The sequence below is a fragment of the Nasonia vitripennis genome, chromosome 2 (assembly GCF_009193385.2).
Source record: "Nasonia vitripennis strain AsymCx chromosome 2, Nvit_psr_1.1, whole genome shotgun sequence".
Lineage (NCBI taxonomy): Eukaryota > Metazoa > Arthropoda > Insecta > Hymenoptera > Pteromalidae > Nasonia > Nasonia vitripennis.
The window spans coordinates 14,992,782-15,013,552 of NC_045758.1; the positions used below are offsets into that span (position 1 = coordinate 14,992,782).

A 20,771-nucleotide genomic window follows, 5' to 3' on the forward strand; every position below is an offset into this window, starting at 1 on the left:
GAGGAAAACATTCGCAAAAGATGGAAGAGCTTGAAGGACCACTACAGGCGCGAGCTCAAAAAGTCCATGACAGACGCTACGGCTCCGCCCTCGATCTGGCCGTACTACAAGAAAATGCGCTTCATGAAGAGCCAGATGTTCGTCTCTCTGCGTCGCAAAAACGGCGAGGATCACTTGGAAATCCTCAGCGACGACGAGGAGGACGTGAACAATCAGTGGAACGGCCATGAGATTCGCGGCAAGCAGGAGTGCGGCTCTGACACCATGGACGACTACGAGCTGTCCGAGGAGTACAATGAGATGGTCAAGTACGAGCAGCAGATGCAACAAATGAACCAGGAAGAGATGGACGGTACTCAGGAGGAGGAAGAGGAGGAGGAAGAAGACCAGCAGCAGCAGGACGACGAGGAGCAAGAGGAACAAATGCAGGAGCAGGGAGAGCTGTCTCCCGCACAATCGATGCAGGACCAGGAAGAGATGTCTGCTCTGCAACAGCAGCAGGCCGAACTCTCCGAGTTGTCGAACATGTCAGGAATGCAGGGTCAACAGCAGAACGTCATCACAGCAAACATTTCGACGATAGCCGAGATGGTCGGCATACCCACGATCGTCACTACCACTGCGAGTTCCCTCAGCGAGAGGTTGTCCGACATGCAGCAGCACGGAGATCTGCAACAGCAAGCTCCGGACATGACGGACATGAACGGGGACATCGGCGGAATGCAGCAATCCGGTCGAATCTCTGCGATGCAACAGTCGCGAGATATCAACGGCGACCTGGCACAACAACTGAATGCAAGGCACACGGTGCTGCAGCAGAGAGCCGAGGTCAACGGCAGACTCTCGGCCATTCAGAGGAACGCGGGGATAACCGTCAGACAGCAGAGGGCGAATATCGTGGCGATGCACGAGCATGCCGATATGACGGCAATGCAGCAGAGAGAAAGATCTGAGATGCAGCGAAGAAACGGAATGGTGGACAATGACTCGAACGTGTCGCCTATTACTGGCGATGGTGGCATTTCGGATGACTACCATTTCTTCATGAGTCTCATGCCCCATGTGAAAAACTTCACATCCTTGCAGAAACTCAAAGTTAGACAGCGCATACAACAGATCATCATCGAAGAAGCATCTAATTGCCAGTACGATCCATTGGAAAACTGTTGAGACTAGTGCGTAGTGACAGCAAGTGTTTCTAAGTGAGTATGAGTGACAAGGTGCGTTTATGTTTCTACAGAGAATGTAGGTTGTAAAATAGCAGTTACATTTAATATGTAATATGTACTTGTATATTGAATTTTCACTTGATTTTGAATGCTTCTCAGTTCAGTGAAATTAATTTTTAGCGATAAGACCAGCCATTGGGTTTATCAAAAGAAAGATGTAAAGATGTGTGCGATCTTTGTAGGTTATATTCGATCAGGTTATAAATTGAACATAGCTTTAAATTCCAAACAGAAAATCTATTTCATTAAAATAGTTTTACCAAAAATGACATGTACATAATATAATAGATTTTATGTATATGTTTGACGAGTAAATAACCTTAATTCAGTTGAACCAAGCGTTTTCATAGTTTTTATGGATCGTACGCTAGCTAAGTTTATCCAAAACAAGCTGTCATGAAGAAAAAATTTGTTTTACTGTACAAAACCTTGTTAATACTTAAAAAGTGACAGACTTGTGCAAAAGAAAGCAGAAGATAGAAAAGCAACCGAGATTCTGTAAATTTCCGTTCACGATATTATTGTTATGAGTATGCAATAGCTTTGTGAACCGCAAACTCGATTTTCACCGTTGTTTCTTTAAAATCGCCCACCCTCCGACTACTTTCTAATAAAACGCCGGCCAATCTCCGCTTCGCTTCCTCTCTCTGAGATCACGAGCTCGTAGATCATCGGCATCGCTCACCGAAAATTACACTGCGCGCGCCGAGAGCTATCCTGAAATATTGCCGATAAAACGTCCGAGTTCATTTTCTTCGTGAGGAGCGAGCAGCTCGCCGGCTCGAAAAGACTTAGAAAGCGAGGTCAAGACGAAGCGAAAACCCAAATGAATGACCAGCGTCTTTTCGACGATTAGCCGCGCCAATTCGTTTCGAGAGATGACAAGTGGAAGACAAACGCTCGATGATGAGCGATTCGAATATAATACAAGTGCGTTACAATGTGGAGATATGACAAATGATCCAAAGTGCCGTTGCGAATCCTTAGGTTGAAGAATTGCATGCTTACTTTTTAATAGCTTTAAAATCACGGCTGAAATTTCGCAGTATTAGCTGTCTGTTAATGCTTAAGTTTGATCGGATTGCACACACTGGATGAATAAACGTTTATTTGAAAAAAAAAAATTGTTAAAAAAAAAACATTTTATATTTTTGTACCCGAATGTTACGACATGCGTATTAATTATTTTTTGTTTCGACGAACTATAAACTATATTTTCAAAAGTGCTCACATGGAGTATATATTATTGAATAATAAATTTGTATGCAACATTGATTAAAATGTTTTCTTCGAAAATTAAAACGTCCTAATCTTTATTAGTAAACGTAAGAGTTTGCATATAGATTGTTGGGTGATGTGCGAAATTAAATATTGAGATCTATAGCGAGTAAGAACTACAGCTACGTTGTAAATAAAAAAAATGTTCCAGCAGCTTGCGAGTCTGTATACATTATTACGTTATATTATAATACGGATACTACAAAATTTTAGTTTTCTGTGCAAGTGTCGATTCTCGCGAGAAAGAAAGGAAAAACAAACAATGAGACCATGGGGCAAAGCACTAGCTGTATGCACCCATACGCGACACGCGAGAAAAGCTATTAGGCCGGAAAGGAAGAGGCAATTCCGGTCTCGCCTGACTCTGACCTTATCCGTAGCTCTACGCGACGCCGGGTTCATACGTCAGGTGCAGCCGCCGCAGCCGCAGCAGCAGTAGGCAGCTTGTATTGCTCGCGATGATACCGTAAGAGCATTAGGTCAACGCACCGAGACAAACCTCTGCTGCAATTTTGCACGTCTCGCTTCGTCTTTCCTTCCTTTTTTCTCTCTCTCTCTCTCTCTCTCTCTCTCTTTCTCTCTTGCAACGCGAATATTGTATTTTATATTGTTCTTAATTCGTACACCGTATGATTTTTAAGTATATGGAGCGCTCAGATGTTTATTCGATGTTATTTCACCGGCGCGACGCATGCAAAATAACGGCGATTTATTTTTCGCGACTTTTAATGCGGTGTGTTATTATTTTAATAAATTATACGCTCGACGCTGCAGGTCGAGCGAGCGAGTACCTCCTCCTTACGATTTTTCGTTTTACGTTCCATTTTTTTACCATTTGCGCACGGTCGTGTCCCGCACACGAAACTCATGTACAGAAGAAGAAAATAGCGTGTATAGCGTTTGGTTTTTTGTTTGTGCCAAAAAAAAAATGTCCACGATTCTCAACAAGTTTTGTCATGCGATCACTACCGATGTCCATCACGCACACGATATCCGATTTTATATTTTATAAATAAGAATAAAGAATTTCAACACAGAGTAAAAAAAACCACCTGCATTACTTTCATTGCCGTCCATCTCGCGCGTCGATAAGGCGAAAAGGCCGCCGAGCAAAGAAAGCTCTCCGTCTATATACCCATCGGGGAAACAAAAAGTCGTGAAGCGTTCAGCGACGGCGCACCTGTCAGTCCTCCATCTCCCAGGTGGGTTTCCGTTCGATCTCGCGCTCCGCTTTCCACGAGATCGGCGACGACCCAAATCGAAAAACTCGAGAGAGCGCGGCGCGCGATTCTCTCCCGGAGGCGTCGGCCGCGAGGGGAGAGCTGCGCGTCATTATCGTTGCGTTACGCTGGCTTCTGTCGTACGGGCTGTAACTTTGATAAATTCAATTCGAGTTTTAACTTTTCTACGGCGCGGAGTTTAACGTTCGCTTCTTGTTCTTTTGTTGGATTTTGACAGCTGAGAGTTAGTTGCTGCGCCGAGAGGCTTTACCGTTACGCCGGTAATGAGCGATAAACCATCGGACGCTATTATTCCTTTTTCAGTCCGCGTTTATATGTATAACAGACGTACGGCTCGATCCTTTTGTTGCGCGCGCCTGACGATTTCCACTTTCCGCCGTTGGAAAAATAGCAATCGCACTCGCTTATTTACATCGACGCTCAATCCCAGAGTAGTTTATATTCATACTCGGCTGCTCCAGCGCATATCGAGCTTTAACGATCGCGATATTTCTCCGGCTTTATTAGTTTAGTGCATCAGCCGTCGCTGAGGGACGGGAGAGGAGTGTATAACAGTACAAGTTTGCCGATTTTTTGCTCCACTTTCGCGCAAGAGGAGCCGATTTTATCCATCAATTAGCTTATCATGCGCAGAATGTATATTGCGGGCTCCGTTTAGGCGCGACTCTGCTAATAAGTAATTTCAGCCATTAGGACTATATCGCTTCATACAAACCATCAATTGCAGAAACAAGATTCACGTGCCTGTACATACGTATATATAGACTTTTTCCGGCGGCGCTTTAATCACGCGAGTTTATGAAACTCGTGCGAGCGCGAGCCTTTCGGCGTAAAAATTCAAGCCCATGCCGTCAAGAGGCGTATACACGTACAGAATGTCGAGTATAAATTTAATTAAAAGCGCGCGTAAAAACCATCCGCGAGAGATTCCCGGAATGCGACGCTCTATCAATGATATCTTAACGGAAGAGATTCCTTATAGATCGGCTGGAAAAATATCAACGGCGTAGTACATATAATTCACCGTGTTATTGCGTTGCACATACACACACGCATACGAGTGCATAGGGGTTCGAAAAAAAGCCGAGCCTTATGTTTTCGATTTTTTTTACGAAAGACACACGCGGATAAGTCCGAGTCCCTCTCGATAATTATATCCCCTTCAACAGCCGTGTTCTTACATGCTCGAATTTCATAATGCCGCACTGACGAGGTGAAAAACTGAAAACTGGTCGGGTAAAAAGAGCGCAGTGCATTGCCTGAAGGCAGCTCTCGAGGGATTATAAAATTCCAATAAATTCAAGAGATATCCTTTCTCAAAACTCCCCCCGCACGTTTTACCGTAAATCGCAGTGTATAGTAGGCATAGTAGTCTGATGATTCTCTCACTGCAGCGAGTAATCCCCGCTGCTGACGGGGAGACGAATCTCGCGCGGTTTATCTCGCGCTTATCGCCTCGGCTTATCTCTCGCACCAGCCGCACACGCGAGGATACGGGAAGCTTAGAGCGGCCGCCGCCGCTTGTTTCTTTCCTTACTATACAATACAACAAGGCTCGACGTATACGTTATATAAGGAGTGCATAGTCTTATGATTCGGTAACAACGCCGCGATTATAAGTCTAATTGATGATCGGCGCGCTATTCATTCTTTGACATTACGGCTCTGAGAGAAAACAGGTTATTCCAGTGCGCGCGGGAATCGTCATCGCGATTGCTTTATATTACGTACGAATCGGCAGCTCTTTGTCGAGAGCTGCCTCCCCGTAATTTGTCTTATTTATTTCTTGCGCGTCTCAATTTCACCTGCCCTCCGGTTATTAATCACGCGAACGTATATACTGAGAGTCGTTTCACAATGCGACTAATGAAATCGCACCTATGCTCTCGTAATTACGGAGTGAGAGAATCGAATGTAGATCAGTCGACTACTAATCATGTGCGTGTATCGTGGGACTCGCGCGCAGCAACAGAGCCAATATCGTTATGTTCGTCGGTGCGTACAAATTTTGGCGCGATTTTCAAAATTAATTACATCCGAGAGTGAGTAAACCCACTTTCAAGCTTTACAAGTTCAAGCGCAAGGTGGAGAGTGTGCCGCGCGGCGGAGAAAAATCGAGAGAGATTTTATAGCGAAATTTATGATGCTCGGTTTGGACCTCTCGCCTTAGCGCGGTCGTGTATATATTATGCGTTGTATGTATCGAACGGCGCTCGATTTACGCGCGCGAGCACTTGCACCGGTACATTTACCGGGGCGAGTGTGCAATCGTTATCGAGACTATGGGGCTTTGAAAAAAGTCTATTTTCACTCTCTCCTCTGCAGTGTACTCAGCCTCATTGTTGTCTGGGTTCCGTCGGCCGTAACGATGGTCAATAGTGATTCAAAGGTCAGAGAAACGAATTCCGCCACCGCCGCGGAAAGTTTTCCTCGAAAAACGATAATATAAAACAGTCCATATAAGATAACATGTAAATGATCCTCGAGAGCGATAAAGTCATTTCCTCGGCATAATAATCCAGCAGACCGCTGTGGATCTTCTCTTTTGTCCGAGGAGCGAAAACGACTCCAACATCGGTATACAATCTGCATATCTCCACGTCTCTTCCTCATCCACGCGCGCGCATCATTGTCCGCTTTCCCCTGTCTTATTCCTGCGATCGGCCCTCCTGCACACATTTATACACATATAAGAGCGCGAAGCGTGAGAGATGTATAAGAACGCGGCGACTTTAAATACCGACGCAGCGGGATTACTTTCTCTCTTGTCGTGTGCTGCAGCTGCGGAGTGCCGGAATAACCGTTCATTACACACTGACGCGGTGCGGATGAAACGAGAGGAAAAAAGCGCAACATCCCTGCGTCGATCCATTATAGCTCTTATTCCTTCTCTCGCGAAATTTCGATTATGTATGAAAATTCACGGGGAAAACGAGACGATTGCCAGATAAGCCTTGGATTTATGCTCGTGTTACGGATAACGCTTTTCAGGCGTAAATCGATCGCGCGCCGCTCGATCCTACTATTGCAAATCGGCTGCAATACGTATAGCTGCGGTGTAACGTACACCGGACTAATGCGCGAATAATACGGGGATTTTCAATTATGCTGTCGCTGTTAGAAAGGATCGTACCTCATCGGCTTGCGAAATCTCGCGGTATGCGTGTATAGACGTAAGTACGGTAGCGCGTTCGAGAAACCGCTGCAGTGCGGCCACAGATATGAAATTGATAAAAAGGGGGGGAGGATCGTTGCGCGATCGGCATAAGCGATGCCTACTTTAGATTTCACGCGGTACCTATTCGCGAACTGCGTGGGAAAGTTTCATATCGAGTTATATCAACACGACGTGACTTACCGCCTTGCGCGTTTTCGTTTGTTTAACGAAAGCTGCATATGCGGGTCAGCCGTTTCGGCTGTCGACACTCGTCGCTATATATGCGATCGGACTGCCGGTCAGCTGGCCGAGGGAAAATCACATGCGACTTGATTGAAACGTAAATTGCAGGCGATATCCCGCGACTTTATTGTAATACTGCGTATATCAATCTTTCCGGAACATCGAATCCGTTAACATACCGAGAACTGCGCTCTGTGTACACGCACAAGTGTGCTCGAACGTCAGTCCGATTTCCCCCTCGCGCCGGCGTATACGACTCGACAATAAAAGGCGGTAAAAGAATCGTGTGCGTCGCGGCAGCCCGCCGTAAAATCCTTAATCAAACTGCGATGAAAAACCGTTGCAAGTGCGGTCGCCGCGCGGCGGTGCAGAAGAAAAGAGAGGATTCGTACACACACGCGCGCAGGAGAGTAGCGCGAAGGCTTTTAAAATCTTTTTCTCTGTGCAGCGCGCGGTGCGCAGCAGCCGCTAATTTTAATTAATGTGGGCCACGCGGAAGAGGGTCAGGCACGACGGAGAAAAAAGGGTATAAATAAACCCATCAGTGTACACAATGATTCTTCCCCGAAAGTGCGGAAGGTTATCCAATTTGCCATCTCTCTCTCTCTCTCTCTCTCTCTCTCTCTCTCTCTCTCTCTCTCTCTCTCTTACTCCAGGCGTAATGAAGCAGAGAACGAGGCGGAAGATCGCCATCAATTTGCCGCGAGAAATCGGCCGCCGATCTTACATTCGCTGCGCTAATTTCATTCTTTGTACACGTATACTCTCTCGCGGCGAGCTTAATTTATAGGGCACGTTTACACCGGCCGCGTGGAAAAAACATCGTTATATTATTATACCGTCGTCGTTTATAATTAGCCCGGCGTATCGCGAGGAGGAGATCGGCGTGAAGACCGATCTCCCGAAAAATAGACCCATAAAGTCGCGCGCATCCCTGGAACAAAGAGCGAAAAAGTGGTCGTGCATAGAGTATATACGTATAGGCTTACACATATGTATAAACGTACTGCAGACTGGCCTCTGAAACGATCTGAGCGTCCCGAGAGAGAGAGTTGCTTCTCTCTCGACGCGAAATGATGAACGCCAAGCGCGAGGAGTTAACGAACTTGTGGTTGTGCGTGCGACGAGAGCAGCGCAGCAGCAGAGCAGCAATAAAAGGAGAAGAGGCTGTAGAAGAAGAAGAAGAAGAAGCAGCAGGCCGGGGTATAAACCGGGCGACGCTGCGCACAGACTGCTCTCTCGCAAAAGCAGACTCGAGAAAGAGAGAGAGAGAGAGAGAGAGAGAGAGAGAGAGAGAGAGAGAAGCTGTTGCTGCTGCTGCGCAGAGCTGAGAATCGAGAAGCGCATCGGCCTGGGATCAACTTGGCAGGTTTCTCAGAACAGCGCCCCGACTATACGCTATACTCTCGGGGGCTCGAGCGAAAGAGAGAGACTTGTAGGACTGGTGATATCGTCCCTCTCTCTCTCTTTCTCTACTCCGCTTCCTCCTTCACTCCTTCGCGTGTTGTAAATACACCTGAGGCTGTAGTCCCTCCTCGTAGGTGTATACCAGCGACTAACCCGTGTTGTGTGTACCTGTGTGCGATGCAGCTCTCTCTCTCTCCCTAAACGCCGCGGACGTAACACTATACATATAGCTCCCTCCCCCCTCCCCCCCCCCTCTCTCTGTATGGGCACAATGCGCTCGATTGCTCTCTCGGAGCTTCTTTCTCTCTCTCTCTCTCTCTCTCTCTCAACTTGCGTCTCGCGGTAACCATACGTATATACTGCGAAGGAGAGCCCTGGGAATCGTAGCATACACGCCTCGGAGCACACGGAGAACGAGATCGGTAATGCGTGTATAACCCGCGGGGCTTCGGGTAATTCAGGGCTAAGGAGACCCTCCTTTTAGGCTATTGTATCGCGCGTGTACTCTGGGATGCTGGGGCGCCTGCGAGTCACGGCCATCCTTTTTTTTCGTGCGTGTTCGATTCCGATCGTACAGATCCACGGACGATTACTCTCCTATGTATAAGAGTCGGAGCTGTGTGTATAATCTACTCGGAAGGTGAGAGAGTTTTCGAAGATGAGGCGCAGTGAGAAAGAGAGAGAATTCGCAGGCGAGTCTCTCGCAGGGCAGAAACCTTAGCTGCGCGCGCACAGGAAGTATGACCACCGCGGTAACATTCTTACGCCGCGCTGTGTGTGAAACTTTGCATCTGCGCGGAATGCTATCCGTTGCCGCCGTGAAACAAAGAGTTTTTTGTCCGCAGGATCCGTTGCACTGCGTAAGAGAGTTGTTTTTCGTTCAAGATTTTTTCATTTTTCTCTATACTGCGCGTTCAGATTAATTTTATGCGACTATTCGAAAACCATATATTTTACCTCAAAATATCGTTTAGTAAGAATATTGGCTATGTCTATGTAAAAAATTGCTTGATATACGCGAAGCCCGATTTTAATAGCTCTGTCCGAAGTTTTATTTACAGCCTTTTGAATATTCCCTCGCGCCTTTCCATTAGTTTCTAAAACCATAGCGAAAACAATCACATAACTCGCAACTATCCTTCTATTTTCGACTTCGCAATAACGCTCGCTTGTGCGTATATAACATAACTCCACGCTCATATCGCACGTATTTCGAGAAGAAAATCTCCAACAAGTGTATCGCGTCACACATTCGCGCATATATTACACACACACACACACACACGAGAGCTTTGCAATTTATTCGCACGTACATGCGCGCACAGCTCGTCCTTTTATAAAACCACCCCGACGCAGCTCTACAACGTCTTCTCTCTCGCGTTAATATTTCGTGAGCCGAGAGAAAAAGAAAGAGAAGCGCACCAGCAGCTTCAGGGGGGGTTAGTTTTACGACCGAGAGACCTACTGATGCGGCTGCGGCGGCCCGATGCTTTACGAGCCGGACGTGATGCTCGCGCTCGCGCGCGCGCGGCACAGGTTCGTATCTTAGCTCCGCCTGCAGAGGAATTCGACGCACCTTGAGCTAGTATATAGGTTTGAAGGTCCGAGGCTGCGCACACAATGGACGCACCTGAGGGGAAAATCTTGTTCTGTGGGCCTCGGGATCTGAGGGACACGCGATTAGCATTACAAGCTGCATAATGACAGATAGACACGGGGAGGTCTCTCTGCTTTGGGTTGTGTGAGTGTATTTTGAATTGTTTTTCGTCGCCCGGGCTGGAAAATTTCCCGGCGGACGGTAATTTACGAGATGTGGCCTGGCGGCCGTGTAATGACGCGCGAGAGAGAGCTTGTTTTCTAATTCTTGCCGAGCCTTTTCTAACTCTCGTTCATGGGAACGAAAACTGCCTTCCGAATTTCATTCGCTGTGTTTGTATGTGAGCAAAACTAATATTGAATTCTGAATACAAATTGTCGAAGATGTGGGCTAATTGATCGCGCACGTTCGCGTGTACTGTATACATAGGAGAGAAATTGGAAACTCGTAATAACTCTCGCTCTGCGCCTTTCAATATGCATGAAATTATCGGCGGCTTTGTTCGTGTATCCGGCACATTAGCTGATAGAAAATCAGGCGTGAAATCTTTAATAAGTCAGGCTTCCAAAACTAGTTTTTCGGTGCGCGACCATTAAAGCCTTTTTTCTTGCCTCTATATGCACCCGCTGCGCGAGTGAACAGTCCTAGCCGCGCGCACCAAAACAGTCGATTAATTATCGAAGATTAGACGGACATTATGCTCGAAAGATATTTACAGCCAGAAAACGTCTGTAAATCACGTTAGCAGCATTTTCCCCGCGACGCATTAGGGAAAAAATCGTCCTTTCCTTCTTCTATATGTTTCGGAAAAGAACTTTAAATGATTCATCAAACACGTAACCCACTGCTCGCAGCCGAATTTAATCGCGCCCTATATAAATGGTCATCTCAGCAGCGTCGGGTGTCGATCCACCGCTTGTTTCGCAACGACTCGGAGCACCGTTCGCGAATTGCAAAAAAAGAAAGAGCCGCTCGTGTATCGAATCTTACGCATCAGCTCGCGACACGTACACTCGCGTGGACTATTGCCAAACCTTCTTTTTCGGCAAGGAGCGAATTTCAGGTGCCGCATGCACACGCCTGGCGTCGCTCGTCGTTCGGATACACACACATACTCGGGGAGTTAATTTAAGGCCGCAGTTGTTTTCCGAGTCCCTCGCACTTTATTTTCAAGAGAGGGACTGCTGCTATTTCACGCGAGGGACAGGGGAAGAAAAAGCCGAGCACTTTCTGGTGTACCGATGTCGCCAGCTCGCTTTTATTTTTACCCCCGAACCGTCTCCTCTCGCGGCGACGATGAGAGAGCAATGTTTTTCGAGCAACGGTAAATACGGTTATTACGCACGCGATTGCAGGGAGGGGAGAAAAAAAGAATTACTATTAACGACTGCGTGCGCCCGAGGTGAACGCACTGCGGTGGAAATGACTTTTTAATTTTTCGAGTGTACGCGTGGGTAAAGGTCGAGATTCGGAGAAAACTCTTGGGTTTTATTAGCATAGAAGACCGCCTGTGTGTGTGTGTATCCAGGAAATCACAGTTATAATTGCGCGTATAATCGCGGAGCGAGCGGTGCATATAATTAAATCCAATTAGAGTATACCGCCCGTTATCAGGCGGGTCTTGATCAAATAGAGAGAGGCTAGACCATACAATGAATGGGCTTTTGTATAATCATCGCCGCGGAAAGTCGCTGCCCCGCGCGCGTCATAATTAATTTCAGAAAGTTCCTGCCTCACACTAGTACAATGTGCTATTACGGCGTTAGATTGGAGAAAAAAGCAGATGCCTCTACAGACTCTTATGAGCACAGGCATCGCTGTGATGGAAAATTAAAAAGAAAGGTTCCCATCATCTAAATATAATCGCCCTACGCGTACGAGCCGACCCCGATAAATGCATTATTAATTAGCGAGATCGGCTCATTGTCTCGCATTCGGTCGCAACGATCACAGATTTCGTAATAGACCGGCGCCTGGCAGTGTCTCCTGCTCTGATATGACGGAGCCACAGGACAATGAGATTCATCTCACGACTCTCGCTCTCGAGGCTGTTACATAGAGTCGTAATATTACGCGCGTGTGTCTTTCGAAGAAAACTTTTTCTCTTAAATTTTTTTCCCCCAAACGACTGTGGGTTTTCCACTTGCTTACTGTGTGTACAACACCGCGGATCGGCAAACAAAAATCGTTATCTCCCGCTGTCGTACATACACCGCGCCTTCCGTGACTTAATCGCGACGCGGTACCTGATTTCGTTTCGATAGATATATAATATAGCTGCAGTGTCCATTGACTCCTGGAGAGAAAAATGCAGTGTTTCTAATTACGGTGTTACGCAACGTTTAACTTTCTCAGCATCGGCGCGGACTCGCGTAATTATTCGAAACTCGCGCCGAGAGTTCTTGTGTGACAAAGGGGCGGCTGCAATTACGAGATCGGTAATTGTTGTTACGAAGGTGCGAAGAGTAAAAAGCGTTGTTTATTGATCTTGCGAAATATTTTAGAGGGGAGTATGCGTATGGAAGACTGATCGATGGTGCTATAGAATAGGATTGCTGGCCTGATTTCGAAGAGTACACAGTACGATGTGTACGTATCGCCGTGATGAATTGGGCAAGTGTTTCTAAACAAAGAATGCTCTAAAGCGAGTCCGATCTAGAGAGCGAAAATTCTATCATTCACTTTCTGTATAAAGAAGATCGTCTGTACTCGCGTACAATATTTTCCGTTGCACGCATTCTTTGCGCTTGTCTTGACGAGTCGTTACAGCAGTGTCTAACAGCGATAAAATATACAAGTGTCATGTTATTATTAAGATTGACTCGAGTTACACTCAGCTCCGATATACACAATGAGGCCTTTGATACGCCTTATTATTTACGGTATTACGATCAGACGCGCATACATATAGCCTCGACGCATCACTTCTTCTTTTTATTGTTATTATTTCTTTTTCCTCAAGCACACTCGGCACAGAGGGCTTTGTAATCGTACACCCGCGCGCGCGCGCGCGCGCGATGTGTGTTCAATGGAACTTTGTCGAAGCGAAGCGTCCATTCACGCGCGTATTAGTGATAAGAGCAGCTGCGTTTTAGATGCATGCGCGTGGAATAAGTGACGAGCAAATTAATAACGCGGCCGTTTTTCAAGCACAGAAATAGTTGAAACGTTTCCCACACGATAAGCGCGGTATATACTATATTTTCTGTTCCCAGAATGGAATACTAATTGCGATCGGCAGTAGAGGGCTAATGAATTAATAAAACTCGCGACGCATCGATCGACGAATGACTAAATTGAGATGGAATGCGAGCATAGCGTCGCAGAGATCGTCGCGACGACGTCTCTCGGACATATTGAGACCATATGACACTGTACGCGCCGTTGATTTATATTCATGACATTCAAATTTATTCCAACGGGTTTTTCACACCGTTTTGCACTTGTCGCGCGCACTCGCGATCCCTTTATATACAACACATCGGACACACACGCGAGAGTACATACATTTGCAGCCGAATTTCAGGCGAGAGCTGACTTTCGAATCAAACTGCGCATCGGAGATCGAGGGAGAGAGGCGAAAGAGCCGCGCAGAAACATCGCATGTGCCACATGCGAATTGTGATTCATCGAGCCGTAAATACCGCGTGACGTCGAGTTATCTTTATTAAGAGCCGGCGGTGCGTGCGGGGGCTACTGGACAAATTAATTTTTCGGTCGTACGTTATATACGTACGATTCCCGATATCCCATTTTGATAAGCCGAAATTTTATGCGTTAAATTTAAATTCGACGCCCATACGTGTCTGTGTGTCTGCGCGGATATTTCGCATTAACATGTAAATTTAATTTTGAAAAAGGTCCGACGTTTACAACGCGCTCTCGTTTCGCGCATGCAAAAACAATAACGCGTACGCTGTATAACGGTGAAGCTCGCTCGCACAATGTTTCGCTCGCGCACACGTCAACCCCGAAAGAGAAATACAAGCGCTGTAAAAAGGCCGGGGCTAATTAAAAAAGCGCAAATATAAGCCGCAAAATCCCCATAAAACCGCGGCGAAAATATCGCCTACAAGGCTAAGCCTGGGCTGCAGCAGCTCTTAAAATCAAGATAAACCCGTCAATATAATAAGCCGCGCTCCGTCCGCTTATCATCTCCGCTCGCGTCAAGCAGCAGCAGCAGCAGCAGAAGCCAAATTGACAAGACCGACGTCAGGCCAACACAATGAACTCGCTCTGCAGCAAGACACACATCGGACATCCGCGGATTTCTTCAGCGCCGTCGTAAAATTAGTTATTAATTTTTTTACCCAGCAATAACTTGAGCCGAGCGAGTGTAGCCCCCTCCGAAAAAAGAGCAGTCGATGAAGCGAGCGGTTATAAGCAGGCGCTTTAAATTCAGCTCGGCCTCGCGTCGTCGCGACCGGTCTCCTTCCTTCTCTCCTTGTTCAGGCTGCTGCTGCTAAACTCCGCCGACGCGTCGGTCCGGCGATGATTCATACCTGCAAATGCGCGTGTTGAGTCGTCGGGAGTATAGAGGAGACGCGTAATTGAGGCGAGGAATCGGCAGCGGTGTATACGAGACCGAGGCAAAAAATGGGCGCAGACGCCTGGTCGAGCGAAGAAAAAAAGAGAGGAAGTCGGGGAACACAGCTCTCGCGTGTGCGAGCTGCGATGTGTAATTCGCAGGGCTTTTTCGAGAGAGACGCCGCGAGAAGTGTCAATATTTGCGCGCGATTTTTCGCTGCTGAATCGGTTCGGCGCGCATAACGATTTTTAGCGCCGAGCGAGAGCGAATCGTCGTATTTCTTTTTGCTAATATGCAGAGAATTGTTATCGCGGAGGGAGAATCGAGCACGTAGACGCGATCCAGCCGAGATAAAGCGCGTCAATGTCTCGCGTAGAATGAATTTAATGAAAGCGTGCGATATAATGCGAGGATGAAATATTTCGCCAATTAAAAACTCTCTCTATCTCCGGAGAGATGAAATTTGTTCTCTACGCCGCGTGGTTTGCGGTACGGAATCGAGGTTATATTATGTACCGAGACTTTTGCATGCGCGCTCGTATGCTTCTCGTAATCTTCGAAATAAATTTTTCACGTTAAGTTTCAAGTCAGCTCTCGCCGCTTTCTCAACCTCACCGCGCAACCAAAACACATGCGATAGTTACAATTTACTTTTCATCCCCGTCGAGATTTACAACACGTCTATTCTCCTCGAGCCAGAAAAAGCGTACGTGCATCGACGGTGTATACCCACAGAGCACAAAGAACCCGGAACAGGGCAATTGAGTAGAGAGCCGAAAAACCAAAAAGGAAAAAAGTCTCAGTCGAGAGAAAGAGGCAGCATAGAGCAGCTAGTCCGAAATTATTTATTCAAAGCGCATGACTTGTAAATCCACGCGCGGATGTGTATCGCGACATCGGCGAATTTATTACACCCGCGCCAGGCACACGGCTCGCTGCATTGTATAATATCGGCCGAGAAAGGCACACTGTGCAGTGTACACGAGCGATCTATCCTAACGATTCCATTGACGCGACCGGCGCTGGTGCAGAATTTCTCTCGAACCAGTTTTCTCTCTCTTTCACTCGCGCAGACACTATACATGTATACGTATATAGAAGCCAAAGCGTCGATCGCGGGTCAGACGGCGGAGAGGGTGCGATGAAAAAAAGGAAGCCGAGGAAGGAAAATAATAATTACACGGCCGCAGTCTGGCCGTCCGTTTGGCCTTTTTGTTTAGAGCGCGTGTTCTATACCGGCAACGACTCCCGCGTCGTCACGCTCCGAAAAGCAGGGGTTCGCGCGCAACAGGTGTCCTCGAGCGAGTGCGCAGCGCGACGCCGAGTTGTCTGGTCGCAGGACTTTTCTGCCCGGCTTATATTGGCTATATGTATATCGCTCGATTTAGTCGCGCTAGACTGGCGGGAGTGATTGCGCCGCGCGAGCGAGAGTTTTATTAATTAGCCGCCGCTGTAAGGACTTTGTGCGGGTTCTGTTGTGTCTGGACCCTACGCTTGCTTTTTGAATACGTACGCTTTTCCGTAGTTACGGAAAATTGGAAAGTTCCGGCCTCGTTGCTTCGAGAATAACGTCCTTCTGTGACTCAGGGCATAATGGTCGTTACGAGAGAGAAACCGACGATTAACGTACGAGCCCGAAGGAAACTAACTTCTGAAAATAAGAGAGAACTCGCTCTTCGATTTCCCCGACACCTACGGCAAATTTACAAGCTTTCGTAACGTTCCTCCGCGCTGCAGTTTTGCGATCCGTAAAAAGCCCGTAAACAAGGCTAAAATGCCCTGCTGCGAGATCTCCTCTGATCTTAATGAAGCCCGAAGCCTTTTAAACTAGAATGAGGTCAAGCCCATAGTCCACAAATCACCCACACATACACGTTGCTCGAGGATCATTCCAAATCTTGGGACGCGCGCGAAATTTAAAGCTCCTAAAGCATCAGGACCGTTCTCCTCTCTCTCTCTCTCTCTCTCTCTCTCTCTCTCTCTCTCTCTCTCTCTCTCTCTCTCTCTCTCTCTCTCTCTCTCTCTCTCTCTCTCTCTCTCTCTCTTACTTGCATAACTCAAAAACCCACGCTCTCGCCGCTGCTCACAGCCCTCCGAAGTGCACAGTCCCGCCTCGGCGTTGTTTCCGCGCTGTAAATTACATATACACACACGGGCTGAAAAAAGCCGAGTAGATTTTCGTGGATAATCGGATGCACGCACTGGCCGCGCCAAGATTGAGAGGTGTACGCTACGCCGACAGGCCTGTGAGATTCGTTTTTAAAACGGAGTCCCTGCACACACACACACATACACGCACAGGCACACAAGCGCGATGATGATGCTCCCGGAAGATACGCGATCGCACGTACCGATTGACCCGGCTCCGCGGACTCGACCACCCGAAAATCACCTCGCGGTGCTTTACGACGCTCGCTCGCGGCTTTTGTTTCTCTCTTTGTTTTTTGCTGCTCGGGCCTCTTTTCGGGAGGAGGCAAGCCTTTGTTTGGACCGGTTCCATTATTGAGATTAGCCGCGAACGGGCCACTTGCTTTATTATTACACGCTTCTTCGATCTTCCCTTGAGATCGGTATGCTTTTCATGCGCGGGGTAATTAGATCGTAAAAAGGAGCTTTTGATCTCGAGGCTTTTTTACATTGTCGCGGAGTTTTTTCGCGCGAGAGAGGGTATGGAATAATTAGGTATTGCGCGGTGGGTTATATGACTTTAGGGAAACTATTTTTAACCGTATTTAGTTCATTTCGACGTTTACGCTCCGCGTATAGGAAAACCGTTCATTTGTCGAATAATGACTCCGCGATGATACAGAGCCTACGCTCTGTCAACCACTATTCTGCATGAAAAGTACAAGCGCACTCGCGCGCGGAGTTCGTTATTGATATTTTAACGACTAATGATTAAATTTCTCCTACGGCCGCGCTAGTAAAGCTCCTTTATGCGTCCGCCGTGTGCGCAAATCTAGGTGTTTTCGCTCATTAAGCCACTTTAATGATTGCTTTATAGCATCGGGACTTTAGAAATTAGTATAAGCGTTCCAGTTTACGAGAAAAATGAATAATCTTAAAATTTCGGTTCTCATGCGCGTATACAACACGTTTTAATTGGGCTTTCTATGCTACTCGAGCCCGTAAATTTCAGCCGAGATATTTTTGATCGGCCGAGATACATAGTGTGTAATGTGGAAATCCTGATAGATCGAATCGCGAATATACTGCTTTTCCATTTCTTGGTATAAATTAGAATATGCGTTTAATTAAGAGACTCAAACACTTCGGAGCAATTTGCTGGTTGATTGATTTGAGGAAAAAAAGTACAGAGCGAGTGTACCTCAGAGAAAAAATTCGCGCGTGTGTACTGTGTGCTTTATGTATTAAAATGTAAATCAGCGTTATAAATAAGTGCAATTTTTCAAAATAACAAATGAGCTCAGGAAGTCGTTATCGTTTATAATTTACCCAATACTTACGGCGATTTACAGTATCTGAAAAAACGTATCTTATCGATACGGTTTACATAACTCTCGGCATATGCGGCTTACGTAATCTTACACGAAATGTCTCAAAATTTCATTCATTCATAACGAAAATAAGGTTCCAACCTTAGTTTTCCTGGAAAAGGGCTCGCCTCCGAGCGAAAATCACACCAAGGATGTGACTCGATGATCTCGAAAACCTTCGACCCACGTCCGCGTATACGAAAGTGTGTAATCTCTGCCCAAATACGTCGCGGATCCGAGCGCATTGTCAAAAGCCGGAGCCAAATACGTTTCGACATGGAATCGCAGAATTCATCCCGGAGCGTGACGAACTCTCGCTGTCAAAACTCACGAACGTACACACCACGCGGCAGTATGTACGTATACGTACATACAGTAAGTAACCGGCATGCAAACTCACGTCGAAAAACGCCTGGCTAACGTAACTTCCAGAGGAGAAGAAAAAGACAAGATAAACATACGTATACGAGAACATGTGTCACGCTTGTCGGCTACTCTCTCGACGTGACGTCACCGGCCTGTCATTCCTCAGGTGCCATATAGCGCCAGCAGTGTACACCGCAGATCGCATCTCGCGCACGTTTTCAGAGGAGCACCTATAGTGTACGCGCAAAGCGAAATAGCACGAGACTCACCCAAAACGGAGTGGCTGATGCCATGCTGTTGTCCCGCCGATCTGAGCCTGTCGGGAGGCGCCATGCCCGGCCTTTAAATCGTTAGCAGTTGCGAACCGGTGATCGGCATGTGCTGTCGAGATAGCCGATGACTTCCTGCACACCTGTTTGCTGCAGTGCAAGCGTTGCTTGGATCTCGATCCACTGTGTTAAGCACTGATCGGTATGCACTCGCGACAGAATCGCGCACACGAGGGGATTATTACTGTCACCCGAAGATCCGATGCCGATCCAGACTGCTCACTCGAGGCCATCGCCTATACAGTCTATGCGATGCGATAATCCCACGATCGTCTCGTGTACCGTGCTCGAACTCACTCCGTCTTAAAAAGCGTCGTCGTTTCACACAAACAATCCTCGAAAAAAAGGAAAAAAAAATAGTCGCTGTCGTAGTAGTCGATTTCGCAGGGAGGGAAGCTTCGCGCCACTCGAGATCGGTAAGTGATGAAAATTCACATGGGCCAGATGATGGGAGGGAGAGAGGAAAGTATACGGGAGAAAAATAAATAAAACGATCGCGGAGTAAAGCGCGTCGTCGGCGTGCAGCTCGGAGGAGCAGCTCGCAGCCTACTACTGATTGAGTTTGAGCGGCCGTGGCTGCGGCTACGGAGGAGTCGAGCCGCTCGCCTCTTGCGCGCGCTATGCCGGCCGTCCCATTGGCTCTCGGAATGTAGTCGCCGACTATAGTGTATACCAGAGAGCGCGCGCTCGGAGCGCAGGTACGGAGCCGGAGAACGAGGCGCCCCCGGCGCGACGCCGCTTTGTCGTTTCATTTTTTTCTTTTTCTTTTTCTTTTTGTTTCTCCCTCTCTACCTCTCCTTTTTGCCCTCGTGTGTCGCTGACTTCTCGAGCGCGACGAGGCTTTTAAAGATAGATAGGAGTCGGTCAATCGATTTTTTTTTCGTTCGGTCTATTTTAGGGGGACAGCATCGGTAGATGCATAATAGGCCTAGGAATTAACGTTCGATTACAACTCGTGTATCGGCGATGTAAATTGTCACTTCTCGGTGTTATTAATCACGTATACGAAAACGAGACAGACGCGAAAGAATACATCGTATCTCTGCGTATAATGTCACAATGGCGAATCATTTATCTCAACTAACGCGAGAGTTTTAATTTCACGGCAAACTCGCTGCGCGAGGAGAAGAAAGGCACTGCGATAACGGATGAGCGCGCGCCAACAAATAACCCACTTTTATAACGGATTAATCTCGGCTGAATTAATTGACTCAGATACGTAAGTGCTTTATCAAAGGGAGCGCAATAAATACACAGTGCGCGCCATTCAGTAAAATTTCCGAAGATAGCATAGAAAATGAGATAGCATTATGCGCTGGTGGGAATACGTATATAACAGCGAAAATTTTCGCGCCACTAATTGAAATCTGCATCGCGGGCACCGCACCGGCTGATAAATTCCAATTAACACTCTCCACCGTCGATATCATTGTGTGAACCAGACGTGCAGCTATATAATATAACGAAAGGTGTACATGCCACAAGGCTAATTTTGGATTCCCGTCACGTATGCGGCGAATACACGCGTAAGACGTGTTTATACGACGGGCTGCAAAATTTTCCCGCGAAACGCAATATTTCTCTCATTCAGGTGCTAATGCACGACTCCTACTCTCAGCTCTTATAGAACCTGTGCGCAGCAGGAAAAAAAAGCCGCGTCTATGGATCCGATAACGAAGAGCATGTAAATTCAGCGGAGCGCAAACTCGCGCGCTCGCGCTTCCTTCGAAATATGGAGCGGCGTGTTATACGTGAACAATGCGCCGACCGAGGATTTCCAGTCGGAGAGAAAGGGTTGCGGTGAGAAAACGACCGCGACGTAAAAAGAAGGAAGACGCGGCGGCGGCGGCGGCGGCGCTGCGGAGATGTAAAGGAAGAGGGAAAGAAAGGAAACCGCAT

At 47.2% G+C, this 20,771-nt stretch overlaps 2 protein-coding genes across 9 annotated transcripts in view; one reads left to right on the forward strand and one right to left on the reverse strand.

Annotated features, from left to right (window-relative positions):
• Positions 1 to 20,771, reverse strand: part of LOC100120672 (protein TANC2) — a 58,615-nt gene that overhangs the window by 13,927 nt on the left and 23,917 nt on the right. The window contains exon 1 of one of the 6 annotated variants that reach the window (XM_031923428.1): positions 18,813 to 19,445. The exons of 3 other annotated variants lie outside the window; for them this stretch is intronic. In XM_031923428.1, the coding sequence (XP_031779288.1) occupies positions 18,813 to 18,876 (64 nt within the window). In that variant the 5' untranslated portion in view covers positions 18,877 to 19,445. Of the gene's footprint in view, positions 1 to 14,462; positions 14,581 to 18,812; positions 19,446 to 20,771 lie in introns of those variants that run through there. 2 more of the 6 variants (XM_032597677.1, XM_031923430.1) reach the window with 2 other exon arrangements.
• Positions 1 to 20,771, forward strand: part of LOC100120699 (nucleoporin GLE1) — a 51,091-nt gene that overhangs the window by 2,640 nt on the left and 27,680 nt on the right. Inside the window, exon 2 of one of the 3 annotated variants that reach the window (XM_001604257.6) lies at positions 2 to 3,545. The exons of 1 other annotated variant lie outside the window; for it this stretch is intronic. In XM_001604257.6, coding sequence (XP_001604307.2) covers positions 2 to 1,170 — 1,169 coding nt within the window. In that variant the 3' untranslated portion in view covers positions 1,171 to 3,545. Of the gene's footprint in view, position 1; positions 3,556 to 20,771 lie in introns of those variants that run through there. One more of the 3 variants, XM_031923431.2, reaches the window with a different exon arrangement.